Source organism: Aptenodytes patagonicus, chromosome 9 (genome assembly GCF_965638725.1).
Source record: "Aptenodytes patagonicus chromosome 9, bAptPat1.pri.cur, whole genome shotgun sequence".
Lineage (NCBI taxonomy): Eukaryota > Metazoa > Chordata > Aves > Sphenisciformes > Spheniscidae > Aptenodytes > Aptenodytes patagonicus.
The window spans coordinates 15,640,853-15,661,853 of record NC_134957.1 but is presented as its reverse complement, the minus strand read 5'-3'; the positions used below and the strand labels follow the sequence as shown (position 1 = coordinate 15,661,853).

General features: G+C 43.2%; 2 protein-coding genes and 1 long non-coding RNA gene across 5 annotated transcripts in view; 1 reads left to right on the top strand and 2 right to left on the bottom strand.

Annotated features, from left to right (window-relative positions):
• LOC143164533 (uncharacterized) overlaps positions 1-794 on the bottom strand; it is a 29,018-nt gene extending 28,224 nt beyond the window's left edge. Inside the window, exon 1 of the long non-coding RNA XR_012996090.1 lies at positions 754-794. This is a non-coding gene — a long non-coding RNA (uncharacterized LOC143164533). The remainder of the gene's footprint in view (positions 1-753) is intronic.
• LOC143164532 (protein EOLA1-like) lies at positions 788-12,035 on the top strand. Of its 3 annotated transcripts, none has more exons than XM_076347227.1 (5): positions 788-887; positions 1,463-1,743; positions 3,166-3,379; positions 3,964-4,080; positions 11,211-12,035. In XM_076347227.1, the coding sequence occupies exons 2-5, from the start codon at positions 1,491-1,493 to the stop codon at positions 11,374-11,376; spliced, it is 750 nt and encodes a 249-aa protein (XP_076203342.1). In that variant the 5' UTR covers positions 788-887; positions 1,463-1,490; the 3' UTR covers positions 11,377-12,035. The 3 variants fall into 3 exon arrangements, with proteins under 3 accessions (XP_076203342.1, XP_076203343.1, XP_076203344.1); XM_076347228.1 differs by having other exon boundaries at positions 11,198-12,035; XM_076347229.1 differs by lacking the exon at positions 11,211-12,035 and adding an exon at positions 5,328-9,800 and having other exon boundaries at positions 790-887.
• On the bottom strand, positions 7,498-19,341 carry TMEM185A (transmembrane protein 185A). Its single transcript, XM_076347225.1, has 7 exons — positions 19,235-19,341; positions 16,318-16,494; positions 15,464-15,671; positions 12,628-12,711; positions 10,296-10,472; positions 9,830-9,953; positions 7,498-8,005 (listed from the first exon to the last, which is right to left on the bottom strand). The coding sequence occupies exons 1-7, from the start codon at positions 19,270-19,272 to the stop codon at positions 7,761-7,763; spliced, it is 1,053 nt and encodes a 350-aa protein (XP_076203340.1). The 5' UTR covers positions 19,273-19,341; the 3' UTR covers positions 7,498-7,760.
• Positions 19,342-21,001: the final 1,660 nt, after the last annotated feature.

Here is a 21,001-nt window from a genome sequence, read left to right as displayed (position 1 = left end):
CATTTCAAATGGCAACAGTATACAAATGAAATTCTCCTCAACGAGTAGGGTTGAGTGAAAACACTTTGGGAAATTCTGTCCAAAATGAGCTATTGGCCGAAGAAAGCTGGGAGGTAAGAGACCACCGACTTTTTATGTGCCAAATGGCTTTTAGTTACTTCCAGAGGCGCAAGGCCCCCTGCACACCCCTCCAGCTGTGGACACAAGTGCCCTGCTCCAGCAGGGAAGGACACTACCGAGAGCTTCTGCTGCCATTTCACTCCCAGGGGGCTTTGATGATGAGCACCGGCAGAAAGTCCACCACCAGAGCCAAGGCCCACAGGCAGTCCCAGCAGCAGACGGCCCTGTGGCGCAGCCAGGGGACACTCCAGCTCCCTTCTCCCCTCAGCAACCACCAAAACACACCCCGGGCACCACGCTCCTCTGGAAAGCCTTCGCCAGGCCTTAACCGCCACCCTCACCTCCCGGCGGGAAGCTGGGTGTGAGACAGCCGCCCTTTTCGCGGGGAAACCAACAAAAATAAAGGGAAAACAGGTGTGGCCAGGTGCCGGCCTCGCTCCTCCGCCAGCGCGGCCGGGCGCGGAACGAGACCACCGGCTGCCGCCACACGCGGGCCGCTCCCCTCACACCCCCCCGAACGGCGCCGCGCGCGGAGGGGCCCGAGCGAAGGGCACACGCTGCGGAGGAGGCGCAAGGCGGGAACCCGCCCACAAGCCGCAGCAGGGCCGCCCGCCGTCCCGCCCCGTCACCCACCTTCCCCCCGCGGCACGGAGCGGGGCGGCAGCGCGGCCCGCACCCACCTTCCCCCCGCGGCACGGAGCGGGGCGGCAGCGCGGCCCGCCGGCCCCGGGCGAGCGCAGGGAAGGGCGCGGAGCTGGCGGCGCCAGGTAGGAGGCGGCCGCGGGGCCTCCGTGCCTGTAAGGCGGCGGAGCGCTCGCCGTGGGAGGAAGCGGGACGCGGGCCCTGCCGCTGGCAGCGGCGGCCGCGAAGGATTGCGTCCCTCCGGGGCCGGCCCCCGGCTACCCGCTGAGGAGCGGGCTTTTAAACCTCTTCCGGCCTCGGGAGCACCCGGCTCCCGAGCGCGGCCTACGGGGCCGGGCCGGGGCGGGCGGCGCCGTGGTGCCCCGTTAACTCCCGCCCGCGGAGGCAGTGCGGCCGGTCGCGGGGTACCAGCCCGCCGGTCAGCGGTCCCCCCGAGGCCGGGGTGGTTTCTGGCGGCGCTGAGGTGGCTGTTCGGGCAGCGCCAGCCCAGGGCGGCCTGGGCCCGGAGCGCGGCGGGCGGGCGGCCTTTGCAAACAGGGGCCCCGCGGCATGGACCATCCGCCCCCCCGGGGGGCAGCGCGCAGCTCGCTTTAGCGCAGCGTCCTGATCGTCAGGGCAGCTGCCCAGGCAGATCTATTAGTTTGTCGTGGTCACAGGCACGTTTGTAAAGACTAATCTCGGGGTGTCTGTTTGTTTATAGGAAATAAACGGGTTCTGGGACAAGGAAAATGAAATTTGGTTGCCTTTCCTTCCGACAACCCTATGCAGGATTAGTTTTAAACAAAGTCAAAACAGTAGAGACTCGCTGGCGTCCTTTGCTAGCAGACTACAAGAACTGCACCATTGCTATTCATATAGCTGTTAAGGACTGGGAAGATGAAACATGGAGAGCAATTCTTTTGAATAGGTTTGGTATGACACCAAAACAAGTGCAAGATTTGTTGGATAAAGGGGAAAAATTTGGCAGAGGAGTTATTGCAGGTAAGCAACCTTGGATTATATTTTCCAAGCAAGCTTTCAATCCATTAACTTGCTTCAGTCCAATACACATCTGCTTTATACAGTTACGCTCATTATAACATTGCTTTAACACTTACTTTGAAGGAGTGGTGCCTGAGTTGTGACTGGGGGGCCATTTTGATTCCTTATCACTGTAAGCTGAGGTCCACCAGGGAAGTTGTAAATAAAATTTATTCTTTTTCATTGTGTTGGAAATGTAAAGTATCTTTGACCTTTAGGATAAAGAATTTTAGTCAGGCCTCAGTTTTTAAAATACACTCACTCTACTAAAAACTTAAGGCTACAACTCTAAAGTCTGTACAAGAAATAAAATTGATTTGTGCTAACTTGTCACACAGTAAGATAGTATAAAGTGGGTTGCTTTATTATTTTGTTGCATGATAATAAATGTCAATTCCACATGTTTTTTGCATTTTGAGCTTAGGAACTTGCTGAAACCATTTTATAGTACTCGTAGTCAAGTGAAGTCATGACATTGCAGTGCTTTGCATATCACGTTAAGAGTATTACATAAATCCTATTTCAATTCTACAAATGCTCCATCGCTCTTGTTATTTGGGCAGTGTAGAAGTTTGTTTCTGTAACACAAAGTTAGGATGCAGTGGTGTTTCTTTGCTTATATTGTGCTGAAATACAACGTATGTTGCTGCACTGTATACTTACAAAGTTTTTATCCAGCACTCATTTTTGCACTCTTGTGTCTTTTGTTACACCATCTATCTTGCATTCTCATTTGAATATTTTTAGCTATTCCTGCACAACAAATTACTTCTATCACATACACTGAAAAACTTGTAGTTCTACAGTGCTGAAAATTTTTAGGTACTACATAATATACAGATTTGTAACCTTGACATAAATTGCACACTAAATTGTAGAGTAGGTATCAAAGCTTCTTTGATCTTTATTTTAATGTTTTTAATCATTAAGCAATATAGAAATTCCCTTTCGTGACATTAAAAGGGTTCCAGAGAGCAGGAATTTCCATATAGTTTAATGATTTTAAAATGTTAATAGAATAGTGTCCTGGTAGGAGCAGAGTGTGTTTTATTTTTAGTGAAGCTGTTTCAAGGCCAAATGTAGCTCAGGAGTTTTGGTAGCAGCTGTATCTCCTTAGATGCAGGCTTTTTTTAACAGAATTCCAGATCAGAGTTGTGAATGTTGTAACTGCATGCTTCACCTGTTCTTCACTGACCTAAGTTCAGTCACATAGGCCATCTTCTGCAGTGAATGACACTGGTTTGAGGGGTGCGTGCTTCATACTGTGTACTTCTGGTGACAAATCAGCTGTTTTGTACGTCCTCTGGGAGGCTTACTTTTGGAAAACTTTTCTCTAGGAGATCAAATAACCAACTAATTTTATATTTTAATTTTATAATATAGGATTAATTGACATTGGAGAGACATCACTATATCCAGAAAACTTGCCTCCTGAAAAGATTCTGGAGCTGGAAAACAAAGCTGTCCTCAGTAATCTAGAACAGAAATACTTGACTGTTGTTTCAAATCCAAGATGGCTCCTGGAACCGATTCCTGCCAGAGGGGCAAAAGGTGTGTGGCAGGTGGACATCCCTGAAGAATTGATCCCTTCAGAAGCGTAGGTGTTGGCCCTTACTGTTATTTTTCGTGCCTAAATGCAAACTTGTAATTCACAAGTCAGCATCTTGAGTATCAGTGAGTTGTTTAGGACTCCCTTCCAAAACTAATTGTTTGAAATAGCAAATACAATTGAAGAACTGCTCTTTTGAGGCAAAACAAGATACAATTTTTATGACCATTACTGGAAATTATTAATGGTTTACTAGATTTTGCCTATATATGTGATTTTTTTTTTTTTAAAGACATGGTTGAGGTATTGTGTGCCAGTTTAAAACGTGAGTAAATACAACCATATTATGATGCCTGCAACCCCTGATGATATGAGGAAGAGAGAGTTTGTAGGACCCTTCAGAATGGTGTTTGAAAGCAGGCTGCCATCATTAATATGACATCCGTCTCACAGCCCACTCCTAACCTTACATTTGTGGGATCATTGAGAAAGCAAGCATCTGAGATAAGGCCAGTCCTAGGGGCTTCTCAAACAGAGGCAGAGATTTGCTGGACAAAGTTTCTGTGCATGGTGTGTGTTATGTGCTGCAAATGTAAAACTTCCAGAAAGGACCAGATTTTCCTCATTCACAGGTTAGGTATACTAGACGTGCATATGATGGGGGGAGCAGTCTACAGTATACAGCTCTGTGAGGCAACAGCCTGTGTTGAAAGGCCTTTATCGGAAAGAAGGTGCTTGTACAAAATTAAGTGAGTATTATAATATTTTTCTGTCATTTAAGATGAAAAATATTAGTAAGCTTTGAAAATCTAATATTGAATTAAAGACAAATGTGAAGAGTAACAAATAGAAGTCACTAATTTTGGCACTTCCAGAGTTTTTCAAAATTCACACCCTGCATTACAATGGAAATCCTTTTGACTTTCTGGAGCAAAGCCCAAGGCCAGGCACAGGCATGGCTATAAAGAGAGGACAGGACAACTGGCAAAGGCTTTGTATTCAGGTAGTTTATTGGAACACTTAGGAGACTATTCCCTTGGACTATGCAGCTTCTAAAAGAACTGTGGAAGGTACCTAGCGTGCCCTGGGTTGGGGTCCAAGGCCATTGCCTGCAGGTCTGCTGTTTGGACCACAAGTGCAAGTCGGGCAGTGGCGGTACAGTGGAGTTTGGCCCTGCGGTGGCCTTGGCATAGACAGAGCAGCAGCTGCTGCCAGCACAGCTGGAGAGGTGGGAGGTGCCAGCCCTGGCGGAAAGTGACTGTGGGGCACAGCCGGCACGGCGTGTCCAGAAGCAGCACCCCGGACGCCAGCCGGGCCGGGGCTGCTGTGCTGCAGCAAAAGGGAGGGAGCCAGAGGACTGGGCTTCTCCCCGCCTACTGCTGCCGCAGGGTCTGAATTTGTCAGAGCAGCGGTGCGTGCAGATGTAGAGGCGCGTCTGACTCGGGTAGCTGCCTTGGCACGTCGCTTGGCAGGTGCGGTCTTCCTGGCTGCAGAGGTGTGCATGTTCTCCCTTGGACCTGCTGTGAACAGACCGCTCTCCTCCTCGGAAGTGGTTTCCCACGCAAGCTCAACATCTGGTTTTCTTTTCTGGCGGCGTGCATGCCAATCCGTGTCCGGTGAAAATCCTGCTGGTGTTCGATTTTTTGGACCAAACCTTTGCTTATACTTCATTAGCAGATGCGGAAAATGTCTTCGAAAATTTGGGTTGTAGAAGTGGTGAAACTAAAAAATGCAAAGGAAAAGAGTTGCCACCACCTTGAGACTGGAAACCACAAAGATACAAGAACTAAGAATTTTAATTGCAAAAGAGAAATGTGGATATTAAAAAGGACTATCGGGGGCGTTCTAAACCTGAAGTTTAGGCTGAATAAAATGGTGCGATACAGTCCTGTTAATAGTAACCAGTGTTGTGGTTTTACCACTTGGTAGCAGAGAAGCGCAGGATTTTCAAAAGCATACCAACTGATTTAGAAACCCAAATACCATTACTTTTCAGCAACTTTGGCGTGGAATGGACAAGTACGTAACTATATGATGCTGCCATGTACCTTCTCGGCCTCCAGCAAATGCCACAAGAAAACTGCAGATCTGGTACAGCAAGACACATAGCAAACACGAAAAAAAAAAAAAATCCCAATACGATGAGAATATCTTTTCATTTTATGTGTTCAAAGTAGTTGGAAATAACCAATGTGTATTTTTGCATATTTTATCAGCATTTCTACTACTCAGAAATGCTACCTCAAAAACTCCTGAACATGAGCCGAGAAACAAAATGACAATCAGAACATTTACTACCATCCTCATCTCCTATGTAGTAAAGGCTTATTTAATTGGAACAGAAATCCGTCCCACTAGAATATTCTGAGAGTTAGTTTGCATGTAGAGGACCCAACATACCTCCCTAGCTGTTTCTTCTGCTAGCAAGTCATTGCGTGAGCCCGATTTTGGAAAATCCCACAGCTTTCTGGTGAATCCGTACAGATGGAGGTGATGAATGAAGTTTTTCATGCTCTCACTTTCAAAAATTCTCAGACGTCCTCTCCTTGCTAGTACTTCCTCTTCGAACAATTCTTCATGAATCACTACACACTTTCATTGTCACCCCACCAAATGGACTCAAACCGATCGCTTTCAACAGTGTCCCAAAGCTTCTTCAAAAAGCTGAGGCATGTAGAGGCATCGCCTTTGCTCGAGCTCTCCTCAGATGAATTCAGATGCTCTCTTTTTGACCAGGGTTGCTTAGTTGAAGTTTGTAAAGACCTTTCCTTCTATTGGAGGTCCAAAGGCAGCATCACTAGCTGCTCTTCTGTCACATGCTGGACAGAGAGAAGTCGAGCCTGAAGAATCAACTCCCTTGGCCAGAACAGAATCACATGAAGTTTCCGATGAGGAAAGCTCCATTTTCAATTCTTTTTTCTCAGTTTGAGTAAATTTTTCAGCTGATCCCTAGCAGTTAGGCTGTCCTGTCAGACAGCCAGCTGAAAGGAAGTGACCAACTGACTGAGAATCCCAGGTGAAAATGCTCAAACACCCATGCTGCGCTGCTGTGACATCACAGAGCAGCATCCCTTTCCTAGTGACATGAAACAGCAGTGGCAAGTGTTGCTTTTCATTTACAGATTTTTTTTTTTTTTACTCGAGCCAAAAAGTAAATAAAACTGCACTGACATTTTAAGTGTAGTGATAGGACAGTGCTGTGTTGGGTTTCAGCCAGTAGCTGGTCCACAGGGAAGAAGAGAGAGGTCTGCAGCACTAGGAATGAAAGCACCACATCTGTGAAGTTTTTCAGGTGTGCACCTTTCACACATGCAGAAACGTCCGTACACTCTTTGCTTGTCTCATTGCCGTGCTAACACGAAGGAAACATGATCCACGGTATTTAAGCTACCTAAACTGTGAATTCACCTAAGCATGAAGAGCAGCTGCAAGGATGTGGCAGTATCCAACATCTGTTGTTAACTAAACCTATACTGGAGTATACGTTTCAAAGAGTAAATTTCTCTAAAGCTCCTGAAGTCCAAGACAATCTGTCGAAGGAGGTCTTTCTTCAAACAAGAAAATGCTATACCAACACTGATGAGTTCCTATCTTGAAAAGTTTAATCATTTACACCAACACAAAGTTGGTAATGAAGACCAAGCTATGATATTTATACCAGCTAACTGACAGCTGTAAAACCTACAACTAATGTTTCTGGCATAGACTGCATGCACAGCAAGAGGGAACAGCTTATTAAACAGCCGGTCTAATGGAAGAATGGTGTACATGCTGCTCAAAGAAGAATTAACACATGAAACTAGAAAAGCAACAAAAGCAACACTTAACTCCCAAGCTAGTGCAAAAGTTGAAATACTTACATGAAAATTTACATAGCTAACTCAAAACATCATGTAAGTTGCTATACATTCTACTTCCCCCCAAAAAAGCTTTCCAGTCTTGCCTGAGAAGTGCAACACTCCTGTGCCTCTGTGGTTAAGACAATGATTGTGGCTGAACAGAAAAAGAAGTAAAGAGGTACTATACTAAGACATCCCCAAAGCATTTAAAACAGACATGGAAATCAAGTGTATATTTAGGACCTAAAAGACACCTGGAATAGCATAGGCATTTCATACAGGGTTTTTAAAAAAATACTTTTAGATAATACTTACACTGTACATGACAAGACTTTTAAACAATATATTACACTGCTAAAATGTTCATATAAATACTATACAGGCAAGTGTGCAACCAACCCGTTAGGAAGGTTCACAAGTTACACCACCACGTATCTCTGGAAAAGCTCTCAGATTATCTTCAAGATCTGATTTGTGTAATCCAAGCCACTGATTCAGCAATACCTATTTTAAAGTAATTGGGACAAGGCATGAGATGAAATACATTTATCTTCTGATTCCCAGTTCAGGTTTAATATGCTACTGTGATCTTAATCTGGCATATCAATGTTTAATTTGGGAGGTGGAATCACGTATTTTCCAGGACTCTGTGTAATGACCACGCCAGTCTTTTTTCGAAACATTGGTGCAATTTTTGGTGGCTCGGGCAGTGGTGTTTCTTCTGTTTCCTCATTATCTTCATGATGAAGATCATATGAAATATTTCCATATTCTCGTAAGAATGGGAAAATTTCAAGCAGGAACTGGCAAAAGTCTTTGCGAATTCCAAACCACCCTAAAAAAAAAAATCATTTCCCATTACTGCAGAGCAGAACGAAAATGTAATTAAGTAAGCAGACTATGCAATCTCATTTAAGTTCTCTTATATTGTTCATATGCAAACAATCAAAATTTGTTAGTGCTGCTTCTCAGTGTGTTACTTACACCTATCATATAATAACATTACAGTTCAGATTATATACACACAGATATACATACAGAATATATACATGCATTTGCATGCCTCTGCATGTCTGTACATACATGTCTGTGTGTGTATATCCATACGTACAAATTACAGCTATACTACCACAGCAAGAATCCATTTCATTTCACATGTTAAGCAGTGTCAGGTCACATCAGTACACAAAGAACACAAAAGACTCTGCATCTCAATCAAAGCAATCAGTGTCACATGGGAAGACATTCATGCCAACTTTTGTTTGATACATATAGGTTACAATACCAGAGGGAATGTGATGGCATAGGCAGACACAGATTAGTAAATGTATCTATTCAGTATTCCCCAAATACTTTTGTTGTTAGCCAAATATGATGTGATGCCAGGAGTATCTCATCCTTGGTATTACCTGCACTAGATTAGAAAACAGTACACATTCTGTGTTTGTCATGTATTTTGCTATATGCAAAGACTTTGAAAGAGAGCATTTAAGTAAGCAGCACTTGTAATTCAGCAGATGGTACTCCCCTATTAACCAATACCAAAGGTCAGTGTTAAAAGGAACAGCCTGCCCACATTAAGTCTTTCCACTGAACGAAAGCAAGGTATTAAGCATTTGCCAGGGAAGATCCCATACAACCCATCTTTTTGCACAGATTCTACTTCATGGCCAACTGGTGTATTCCACTTAGCACTTTAACAGTGGATTTTCATGCAAGTCTTCTGAGGCTCACTTCAGATGAATAGTCTTTTTTTAAAAAGTTACATAAATATTTATTAACCCTACAGAAGAAAAAACAGGCATGTGGCTTTCCAAAAGACTAATCTGGCCATAAATTATCGAGGGCATGCATTTTAAAAAAAACCACCAGTAACAATTTTCCATACAATAACAATATAAAAGTAAACTAAATGTATGGAGGTAAGCTTAGTCATGACTGAAGAAAGAAAGTCTCAATATATTTCACAATCGGACCAAAAATGAAGTGAATTTATATAACAAACATCACAGCTGGTTCCCTTCCACTCTGAAAAATCCTAACAAATTTTATTGCCTTGTGAAAAAGGAAGATGAACTGCAACATGGATGGGAAGAGCTACTTACCTGCACTGGTTCAGTAACATTACATGGCTGAAAGTGCAGATGCTCCTTTCAGCAGTGCTAGTTGTGGTGGGGATAAAAGCCTAGTAAATCTACACTGGCCACTCAGGCAACTGAAGTTAAAACTAAGCAGCACAGAGCACTACTTGGCCAAAGAGGAAAGAGAATACTAGTTCAGGCTACTAGGACAAATGCTAATTAAAAATGGTAGGTGCTACACGATTTTCAGAACGCAGAGCAGAAAGATCCAGTCACGTCCTGTGAGAATGAAACCCATGGAAATAAGGAAGGATAAAAGGCTAAGTTACAATTAAAATCCCATTGAGATTTCAAGTTGAGTCCAAGCAGCAGCCATGCTCTTACAGGAAAAAAAAAAAAGCAAGAGACACTATAAACACTGAAAACTTACTAAAATCGCCTGAAAACAATAACAGACACATCTGAATTCTTTCATGAGAAAATAAACACAAAAAAGCCTGTTTTGAAAATACAAAACTTAATGAAATACATTTAAGCCTTGCATTTCAAGCTGTTTCTATGATTTTTTAAATACTTACAGTGATTTCCTCCTTTTTGTCCAAATGTTGTTGCCATTAAAGTTATCAGTGAAAGCCAGAGAGGAACAAATATGGGTATAAAAGAAAAAGAATTATGCCCATCCAGTCTGTGTACTAGTAAGATCTAAATGGCAAAAAAAAAATACAATGTCAGTTTAATTGCAATACCCACTTCCAAGCTTCTTAAAACATATGCTGATCTCAGATCTTTAACTTCACACATCCGTGAAGAAAAACGGCCTCCACAGAAACATGTAGTTACAGTTCCAATGTGATGCATATTTTACTCAAAAAAACTTTAAAGAAACATAGAATTCTTGGTTTTCTTTCATATTTGCTGTTAATATTTTATTCTGAAACAAAAAGCAGTACTTTCATTTTAGTAAGTTCAAAAAGAGACACAGCAACATTCATCACTCACTAAAAAAAGAACAAGATATATAAAACTCGCTATGCTTTTTCCTACCTCAAATGTGAGCAGTGGAACTACAATGGTCATCCAGCTGACAGCCATTGTTATGTGCGTCCTCCTTTGCTCAGCAATCACATCCATAGAGCGCAAGAATAGAACAGACCATACAATGTAATAGAGCACTACTAGACACAGAAAGGACATCAAGATCCACAGTGGAACACAAACAACCTGAAAGAAAAATAAATTAACTGCTTTCCCCCCCGACAACAGTGATACATTTTTATCAGTTTGATTTGTTTCAGGTGTGGGTTTTTTAAATAAAGCGAGTCTACATATTAAGTCTAGACAAGAAAAAGAAATTTAAGTGTAATGCTCTTTAACTAATATAATCTCTAACAGAAAAGCTTCACAATCACATGCACTGTTATGAGCCGTATCAGCTCTTTGGGATTCCTCAGTTAGCTCTGTAAACCCCATCAAGCTGAAACAGTTTAAAGTTAAGTCAATGTAGTTCAACTTTAATAAGTCTTCTGTGATTTTATGCGGGCTCAAACAGTATTTGAAATAGATCTGAGCAAGTATTTTCTACACTGGACACCTTACTCGAAATAGTTTCTAAATTAGAACCTTTTCCTAGTTTTTTGGAAAATAGAAAGGACAGTCATAATCATGCCAGATCATCAGTTTTATGATAGTTTACAAAAACTGTTAAACCCTATGACCTGACCCAAAGGGACCAGGGGTAGAAATTACAACAGAAATACCTTTAAATTGTTTTTGATTTGAGTTGCACATTATGGGAATTACTGTAGCAGGAACCCCTTGTTGCTAGCCAGGCTAGGAGCAAGGGGAGGAGTTCATTGCAATGTTAAACCCCATAACCTGGCCCAAAGGGACCAGGGGCGGAGACTGTAATGGATATACCTTTACATTGTTGTAACCCATGATTTGAGTTGGATGTTACAGGAACCACCTGAACCAGTGGAGGACAAGCCTTACAAGAAGCAGTGCAAGTGCAGCAGTGACCCGACCCGAGTTGGCTTTGGCGCCCAGTAACTCCACACAACACACCACCTCTCCTGTCCTGCGTGACCACCATAACAGATGGAGCCCAAAGTCATGGACTAAATGAACTCAGTGGACATTTTGTGGACATTTTACAGACATTTTACCAAGGTGGTCCACAGACTAAGGGAATGATATCTGTCTGTTGTATCAAAGGATGGGAAGGAGGGTGGTGGTTAATGAGGATGTATTGGATAGTGTGGGACCTGAGCATGACATAAATGATATGGAATAAAGGGTGGAGAATGTGCTGGTTTTGGCTGGGATAGAGTTAATTTTCTTCACAGTAGCTAGCATGGGGCTGTGTTTTGGATTTGTGCTGGGAACAGTGCTGATAACACAGGGATGTTTCCGTTGTTGCTGAGCAGTGCTGACACAGAGTCAAGGGCTTTTCTGCCTCTCACCCCACCCCACCAGCGAGCAGGCTGGGGGTGCACAAGAAGTTGGGAGGGCACTCAGCCGGGACAGCTGACCCCAACTGACCCAAGGGATATTCCACACCATATGACATCATGCTAGGCATATAAAGCTGGGGGAAGAAGAAGGAAGGGGGGACGTTCAGAGTGATGGTGTTTGTCTTCCCAAGTCACTGTTACGCATGACGGAGCCCTGCTTTCCTGGAGATGGCTGAACACCTGCCTGCCCATGGGAAGGAGTGAATGAATTCCTTGTGCTTTGCTTGCATGTGCGGCTTTTGCTTTCCCTATTAAACTGTCTTTATCTCAACCCACGAGTTTTCTCACTTTTGCTCTTCCGATTCTCTCCCCCCAATCCCACCGGGGGGGGGGAGTGAGCGAGCGGCTGGGTGGTGCTTAGTTGCTGGCTGGGGTTAAACCACAACACCCAGAAACAGACAGAGCGCTTTTGTATTCTAAAGGCACTCGGGACAGGAGATCTCAGCAGTTTTGACAGTGACCACTTGCACAATAAGTAGATTTACATGCATGGTAACACAACAAATAAAGCTAGTTATTTACCACACCATATTTACCAACACATTCCCTAACTCACCAATCATTTTCATGGGTAGTTTAGTGTTCCCACTGGAAACTTTTGGTTAGGATTTCTCTTTCAACAACTGATCAGAGATTAATTGCAGTTGATGGCATGTCCCTCTCCCCTGAAGGATGAAATGCCCAAAGAACAGCTGCTGCTTCCCATGACCACTGAATGAAATGCCAGACCTTCAGTGAAGGATTGCTAAGCGAGCAAAATTTTGATCATGGATTCTGATTATACATTAACTGTTCCCTATAGTAAATATCTTTATGAAATTCAACATTTAAACAAGGATAAGAAGAAAACACTTGTTACATACAAGCCACGGCCATCTGATGATCTCATCTAGTCTGAGTGCAATAAATATGAACTGTAGAATATTGACTGAACACAAGATTTCCAGCTAGAAAAAGAAAACACATTAGTTAACTCTTAGCATGATAAAGCTACTTCCAAGATTTCCAAAGAATCTGTCACAGGAGTTTTCTGACTCCATGCTTATCACTGCAATATGGAACATCATTTGCATATACATTAGATATTACTAAGCATCCCTAAATTTGGGAGACTGTGATCCCAATAAAGTAACTGTAGAGGCAGCTGTCTCCTGAGGAAAGACCTTCCTGGTATTTAAAAAAATAAAATAAAAGCACTACCTGCAACACTTATTAGAGTGATTAGAGAAATAAGAAAAGCCAAACTAATCAGACTGAGAAAAGCAAAGCATCGGAAAACAACTTCAACAGTTTTCTTCAGATAAGAAATACTGCTAGAATTAAATCAACAAGTAGTAAAAAGTCCTTCAGTTTAAAATGAGCAAAATTTATCTTTAAAGATATCATTTAGTAGTTGCAGTAATGTAAAGATGAAAGTTACAAGGGTTTAACTACCAATAGTCCAGTTTAAAAGTCTCAGCTCTATCTGGGGGAAAAAAGAAATAAACAGAATAGTGGAGGATGACATGCAAGTTCAATCATTTACTGTGTAATTGAGAGATTTTGAATGACACTAAAGACAATACAGAAAAGCAATACTTCTCATTAAAAGTGTTAATGAGAGCTTTTTGCGTGTCCCACTTGCCACTATGAGAACTAACCCTAAATTATACTTAAAAAAAAGAAAATCAAGTTTGTGTCTAGCTCGAACAAAGTAAAACAATGAAACACCATCAGACTTGGCAAGATTCTGTTTCTAAAGCTTATGGGCAACCCTACACAGGTAGGAATTTCAAAGATCAAACAGAGAATTATTATCTGAAAAGACTAACTGAAGCTCCTGAGTGTAAGATGGAAACATTTTCCATTTAAAAAAAAAACATGTAGGGGTGTAAGGCATCTTTGAAATGTAGTATTTTTCAGAAGGCAGACACTACATGCTACTTTTCACTAACAAACATGATTGTCTGCTATGATCTCCTGGATAAATGCCTTTGAAATTCACAGTACAGGGAGTCAAAAATCCAACAGGCAGCAGGCACTTGCCTACTTCAGAGACGGCACTGAAGTCTTTGCTGTTCAAGTACAGGTTACTTTAAAAAGACTGGAAAACTAAATTTGAAATAATTTTGTACCACTGGCTTTCTCAAAAGAATAAACCACCAAAAGACCCCCACACCCAAGCAAGCAACCTGAAAACTGCAAGAGCAAAGAGAGAAAAATAAAATCGGAGGATCAATTGCTATAAATAATTTTTAGAATCAAGTTAAGATTTGAGCTATATATGGCAAGTGAATGTATATTTGGAGTGGCTAGGCTCACAATTTAATGAATTCAATATGCCTTAAATAAATGGTGCTTTATTGACTGTAAAAATAGCGTAACACATAAAAGAAAGCTTTTTCTGAGCCCACCATGATATATAGACAAAACCCCACTATGTACTTACTGATCACCTAATCAGTTTCAGGATAGGAACAAGCAGACAAGATATTGTCAGATTAAATAATTACAAAAATAGTAGATTAACAACTACTTCGATTACTCATGCCAAAAAATTAATATCCTGGATTAAAGACAGGCCCCTCTTACGTTTCTAGCAAATGAAAGGGAAATAATGAAATCTTCGCAGAGTAAAAAGAAAGTACAACAGCACTAAGTGAGGATGACAAAATCATTAAGAAAATGAGTTGACAGTTCAACTGCATAACTTTTCTTTGACACAGCTGTTGCCTTTTAGGGGTGAGTGGATTCCATTTTTTTCTGCCAGTACTTAGCAGCTGTGCAGTCATCTGTAAATCAATGGGTGATCAAGCATCATCCAGTAGAAGGCAAGTACTTCTACAGTTTTACTTTTAGGAATGGTTAACTGTGAATAGAACTCTGCAAATTCTATTTGCAATATTTTTAAATCAACAATTTAAGGTATCAGTTTACCAGCCATCCTAACAATCACTTACCAAAAATGTTTCCCTCTCTAGTTATAAACTCGGCTTATGCTAATAGTAGAGAAATATTCCCTTGAAATGAAAAAACCTGAAAAAACTGCACCTCATCTAAAAATCAGATTTTTAATTGTCATGGGGTAGTTTGAGGATATAGCCAAAAAAAGATCCTTAAAAAAAAAAAATCAATAAGAATTCTAAATTTATTGCAAAATGCCACAACCGTGGGAAGATCTTGAGAATCCTTGTGAAGTTCTTCCAATACCAAAAGGAGTGAGTGAGAGAGGAAAGAAGATAGAGGCAGAAAATAAAAACCTATGTCTTATGCTTACCATCCGCGTTCCCAAATTAAGATTAAGCACACAGTGCTTACAGGGATAGTAAGAAATTTTGAACCCTGATTATCTAGGGCTCTGGAAGTTCCATTCTGCGTAGGGACAGTGCTTACTATCAGTGGAATTTTCTTCAGTAATTTCCATTTAAGTGCCTAGTATTAGTCCATATTGCAGAGTTTGTGGTGAGTTCTTTTAACACACAATAATAAAAAAGCAGGTTTAAAACACGCTGCAATTTGGTAGTTGAAAAAAAACAGGAAAAGATTAGAAAAAATTGTATTATTCCCGATCCTGATTTTTCACTCTAGCAGGTCAGTGCAAACAATTAAGTCAACTGATGCAGTCATCCATATCACGCTTTACTGAGAGATGAACTGTAACCGAATTGATATAGAGTCTTGCATTGCCACAAATTTTACACATAACAAATAAAGCATTACCTCCAGAGACCTGTCATGTCGGAATCCCCACACACAAGCTGCAACTGACACTGGCGATACAAAGAATAATGGCATGAAGACCAGAAGCCAGAAATGGGTTCCTCTTTCGATCCTGTCACACACGAGAACTTCAAACATCAGCAGCAGCAGGTGGATGCCCACTGCGATTAACATAGCTTTGAACTCCACACAGGTTTCTCCTTCTGCTCTAAACAGAGGATAAGGAAGCATTCAGTTCACTTGTCAATAAGAAAGCACACTATCCTGCAAACATCCCAAGACGTTTCGTTTACAATTGTTAAGTTTCAGATATTAACGTGTTTTTAATAAACGTATGCATTATGCCCAAATAGCCACTATTAAACTACTCTGCCGATGACGCAACAGGATTTCTTGCCCATAAAGCTGCACATTTAAAGTATTTTACTCAAAGGGGGCAGTGGGATTTTTACATCTGTACATTTCAGGAAACTGATTTAGAAAATAATCCAATTAAATATAGTGTATTCCTAGGACATATGAAGATACATATTTCTATATGGGTTATACTAAAGCAAAGAATTCCCAACGTTCTAACAGAAAAGCGCAAAAAGTCACTCCATGAGAAGTTTTAGCTTCCCAAAGACAATATTGTTGAAGCCCGTGATAAACTATTGCAACTGGGATTAAGACATCCATAGCCACATAAAGCTGTTTGCGTACACTATCGGTTATGATAATTATTTTAAATATGTTGAAAACAAACCTTCTGGATGCTATATCTTATGTTGTTAAAAAAATATTTATGAATTTGATTCAGTATGGAAAACACATTATGTTCCCTCTGTTTTGCAAAATAAACATCCTCAACTTACCGATACTGTGGGTTTCGGGCCCATACTCCTGTTCCCACTGAGGCACCAACAATCACCATTAACTTCCATAGCCATATTGGAGCAAATACAGCCCAGTAACTCCATTGAATTTTGTCATCCAGACGGAGAGAGAGCAACACAGAAAAAAGCAGCAGGCAGGCATAAATAAGAAATTTGCTATTAAACAAACAAAAAAGCCAGAGTCAGAAATTTAGGCGGGCAACTTAACATGAACTTTGTGGAGAACAAGAAAAACAGCCATAGCTGAAATTTAATCAGGACACTTCCTAACAGAAAACGTGTGTCAAAATTCTTTGCAAAGAATCAAATCAGTTCTGAAGAGTCAAATATTTCATCATAAATGTAGCATATGTCATCTCTTTCACTTATAAAACCATTGCTTCAAGGGAACACATCAAAAGCATTCTTGCATGACAAACTTAATGAATGGACATCTATAAATAGTTCCCTCCCACAAGGATCCAGTCAGGAGGTGTATTATTAGAGGCTCAGAAATATACCAGTTGTACATGTTTTTAGAGAATGTGTTCTTCCATACAAATCAAATGAGATAGTTAAAAATAATGTGGATAAAATTATATAAATTATGTAACGTAATTTTGAACGTCAAAAACTAAAGATTAAAAACTATTACATATTGTAATAAGGCAGACTCCAGAGATGATTTTTTTTTTTTTAATTTTTACATTCAGTTAAAAAAAGCAACGTTATAGGAAAAAAACAAAAAACATTAAACTTTTAACAAAGTTACTGATTATAGAGTGAAGTTTCTAACTGGAATACCGAGGATGGTGATTACAAGTTTAAAATAGTTATGTTGATATATTTTTCTAAACTACTCAACCTAAGAATGAATAAATGTATCCCAAATACTTGAGAGCAGTGGCACAGCAATTGCTTCTACCACCAAAAACCAGACAAAATAATTACATAGTACACGATTTCCTCACACTACAGGAAGGGAAAAAGTCACCCACCCATTCACCAGAGGATCACAGACTGCTTTATAAAACACGTAATTAGGCTTCAACACCACTTCAGTGAAGTAATTATATGTATTTTAAAACATGGATAACCTAAGGAACAGAGTAAATACTTGCTATAGAGTAAAGCAGCAATAGTCAGGAATACTACCCCTTACTCCAATAGCACAACTCCAACTACCCACTTTCACTCTCGTCAAATAATAAAACATTCATTAGAGCAGCATGGCCTCGTTTAGATATCAAGCTGCTTTGTCTCTATTCAGAACAAGTGTCTTAGCTGCCCCTTAATAAGAAAAAGCAGGTTTTTTGTGTCAGCATCTCCTCACATGCGTGATGAAACCTCAGGGTAGGATGATATAAAACAACAGTCACTCTTCACAACAATGAAGAGATCCCTCAGCTTCCTAGGCTATTCATACTTTTCCAACATTCAGTATTTGTGTAATTTGTACTTTCCCCGGCTCCTCAATAAACACAGAAGTAAAATGCCATGTGGTAAAATACCAGTGCTTCCTGAGTGTTCCAGTAAACATCAAAACAGTCAAGATTAAGTTATCTATACAAGTGCAACATTCAGCTTGCTCATTCATCATTTAGATGGCAACCAAATAAGCTGCAAGCATTGCTTAGCAATAACAAAACTTCATAAGCTTCCGCAACATCTGTTCCCACTTTTCCATTACTTCCAACCACACGTATTTAAATTGTTTATTTCAACCTCTCTGCAACAATGCATTTCCTGAAGCATTGGTTACCCTTCTGTTTGTCTAAACAACTGACTGAACACAGCTTTTTGTAATTGCAATCATGTAAGGCCTCTTTCACAAGCAAGATTTTTCCAGGACACTCAGTATTTTGCATCACTTGTGCCGCGCTGCACAAGTTACTTACAGGCCTTTATTCTGTGGTCGTAAAATACCTGGTAAGAGCAAGACCAGTAAAATTCACCTCATTCTCTCAGCTTCTTTAAAAATTATGTGTATCCGTACTTGCTTGACAAGACAGCAGAAGCCCAAGTTGTAGTGACTACTGTTAATTTTAAAAGAGCCCAGAGTAAAGAATCACCATCAGCAGTTCTCCACGTCTAGACTAGGGTCGTTAAGTGCGATGCCTTCACACCTGCAAAAAATGAGCCTTTACCAATCGCTAAATGCCGCTGTCAGAGCACAGGGCAACCTTGCTTTCCAGTATAAAGCTTTATACCCCAAAGCATCAAGTCGAAAAATTCAAAAACCAGAATGAGATTTGGAGTAATTTGAGAAAGTTACATAATAAAACAAAAAAGATGATTGCAATTTGGCCTGGAGGCCAGCAGACGGATGCCCGCGCTTACAGCCACCCTGATCAAGAGCCAGCCGAGGGGAGCACGTACCGACACCCACGGGCCTTGGGAAGGAAACCGGCCAGGAACAGCGTGTTCGAAACGCCCCCCCCGGGCCGCCCGTACCGGAGCGCTTCCACCCGCCGTGGAAGAGCCACCTGCAGCTGAGCTCCGCTGACACGCTCAGGGATCACACACCAACGCCGCCCCAGGCCGGGCCGGCGCCGCTCCCCGGCTAACGCTGCCGAAGCCGGTTGCCGCCCCAGACGGCCCGCCGCGCTGCGCGGCCGCGCCCAGACCCCCGGCCCCGCCGGCTCCGCCGCGCGCAGGGCCCGGCGGTACTTCCTCCCGCGCCCCGCGCCGCCTCGTCCCGGCGGCAGCTCGGGCCCCGCCGCTTCCGGACGCGTCCCGCTACCGGCGCGGGGGAGCGGAGCCTCCGCCCAACAGCGGCGCTGCGCCGTGGCAGAGAGCCGCCGGGACCGGGCCAGGCGCCGTTCCGCCGCCGCGCAGACCGGCAGCGGCCCGCCGAATGGGCCCTGACGAGACGGCGCGGCCCGAGGCCGCCCGTTAAGCGCCAGGCCGCTCTCACCTGGGGTTGAAATCCTGGAACAAGCCGCGCAGGTTCATTGCGGCTCGACCCTCCGCCCCCGCCACACTCTACCGGGCACTCATGGCGCGGCCGCCGCCACCGGAGCCTGGCCTGGCCTGGCCTGGCCTCGCCGCCGCTCCGCCCCCGCCGGAACCGGGCAGCCCGCGCCGCTCCGCGCATGCGCGCCGCCCGCCAGGCCCCCAAGGCGGCGTTCCTCTGCCGGGAAACGGGCGGCCCTCTCTACCGGGCCGCCCTCTCTACCGGGCCTCAAGGGCGAGCGCTGCGCATGCGCCCTAAGCGAGACGGAAGCTCTGCCAGCAGAGGGGCCGGGCTTTGACTCGGGCAGCGGGGTGGCGGCCGGGCCCTCGCCCCGCCGCTCCCTCGCCAGCCTTCCCGGCGGGTGCGGGGCACCCCTCCGGCCACGCACCCGCAGGCGCAGGTCTTGGTTGGGGCCTTGCCCGAGGTCCGGCGGGGCGGTGGCTGGCAGGCCGTTCCCCCCCCCCCCGGGAGAAGGCGGGGGGGGGGCGGCGGCCGGGGCCTCTGCCCGCTGAAGCCGTCTCTTGGGAGCAGCGCCCGAGGGGAGCCGGGCCGAAAGCAGGGAGCTCCCCGCGGTGGTCGGGAGTGCGGTGGCCTTTGGGGCGTGTGGCGATGTATGTTTGGTATTTAGGGAACAGCTCTACTAAAAGTTGCCGTAACCCGGTGCTCACCGAGAAACAGTTCAAATACGTTCTAAAAAAAACCAGTTAACGTTGTTTTGGGGAATTAGTATGGCCTTTTTCGGCTTACGTTTAAAAAGGTTTTTGATGGACTAGCACAATTCTGCAGCCTTTACTGGAAAAAAAAAACCCACACAACCTGTCGGACTGCATGGTAAAGAATGGTGTTTCTACCCAGTTCCTTTGTAGACTTGAATTTGTGTTTCGGAAGGCCTGGGAGTGCTAACGGGCTGCTCATTCAGACTGGCAAGGGGCTTGCTGCAGAGACACATGAAGGAACAGCCTCTTCCTGCAACCCTGGTGTCACGTCAGCAGTGTTTATCTCAGGTTGTGTTACTTCCTTTTAAATTTATGACCGTTTCAGAAGTTAAGCACTGAGCTTGGTTATTTTAAAAACGTGGGCTTGGATAATCTCCAATGAATCTGTTCAAAATGTCGTGTGTGTTACCTGTTCATTTGTGGTTTATGTCACACTTGAGTAAGCTTATACTGTCTTGTATGTGTTAACAGAAATCCTCATCAGGCATTCTTCAAACTATCAGTGAAGCCAAGCCCAGAGGATCTAGAGGCAGATTTTGTGATTCTGCCATTTAGTTTCTGCTGCAATTTGTGATGTGGCTGTTGTCATATTGTTTTTATAGCATGAAATCACACATTATTTGGACACATCATGAGTGTCTGGTTTACTTCAGGGACCTTCTCATTAACTAATAGTGGTATCTGGCCATCATTGGATTGAGCAGGCTAATCTTACATTAAAATGAAATAGTAACAAATGCTGCTGGAAGGGAAGATACCAGGGAAAGTAAGAGTTAACACAAGGAGACAGAAGAAGTGGTTTTGGACTTGGGTATGCTACCCACTGTAGGCTTAGCTCCTTCTAGGTGGTAGAAGCAGAGATAGCAATGGACAAGGCTTGGAAAAATTTTCTTCTTTGCAGTTGCATTAGAATAACACCTAGGGATGTGCCCCTCTGAAACCACCCTTTTTATGGCTGGTTTTCCTTTGTATAGTCCTATTGGAAACATTCACCTTACTATATTTGTTTAAA

Bases quoted from the DNA above. Each gene is read 5' to 3' on its own strand.
- LOC143164532 (XM_076347227.1), top strand. From the start codon at position 1,491: ATGAAATTTGGTTGCCTTTCCTTCCGACAACCCTATGCAGGATTAGTT. The intron at 1,744-3,165 runs GTAAGCAACCTT...TTTATAATATAG, and splicing joins TGGCAGAGGAGTTATTGCAG to GATTAATTGACATTGGAGAG. The intron at 3,380-3,963 runs GTAGGTGTTGGC...CCTCATTCACAG, and splicing joins GAATTGATCCCTTCAGAAGC to GTTAGGTATACTAGACGTGC.
- TMEM185A (XM_076347225.1), bottom strand. From the start codon at position 19,272: ATGAACCTGCGCGGCTTGTTCCAGGATTTCAACCCCAG. The intron at 15,672-16,317 runs GTAAGTTGAGGA...TCCTCTGTTTAG, and splicing joins GCCCGAAACCCACAGTATCG to AGCAGAAGGAGAAACCTGTG. The intron at 10,473-12,627 runs GTATGTAACAAG...TTTTTCTTTCAG, and splicing joins TCATCAGATGGCCGTGGCTT to GTTGTTTGTGTTCCACTGTG.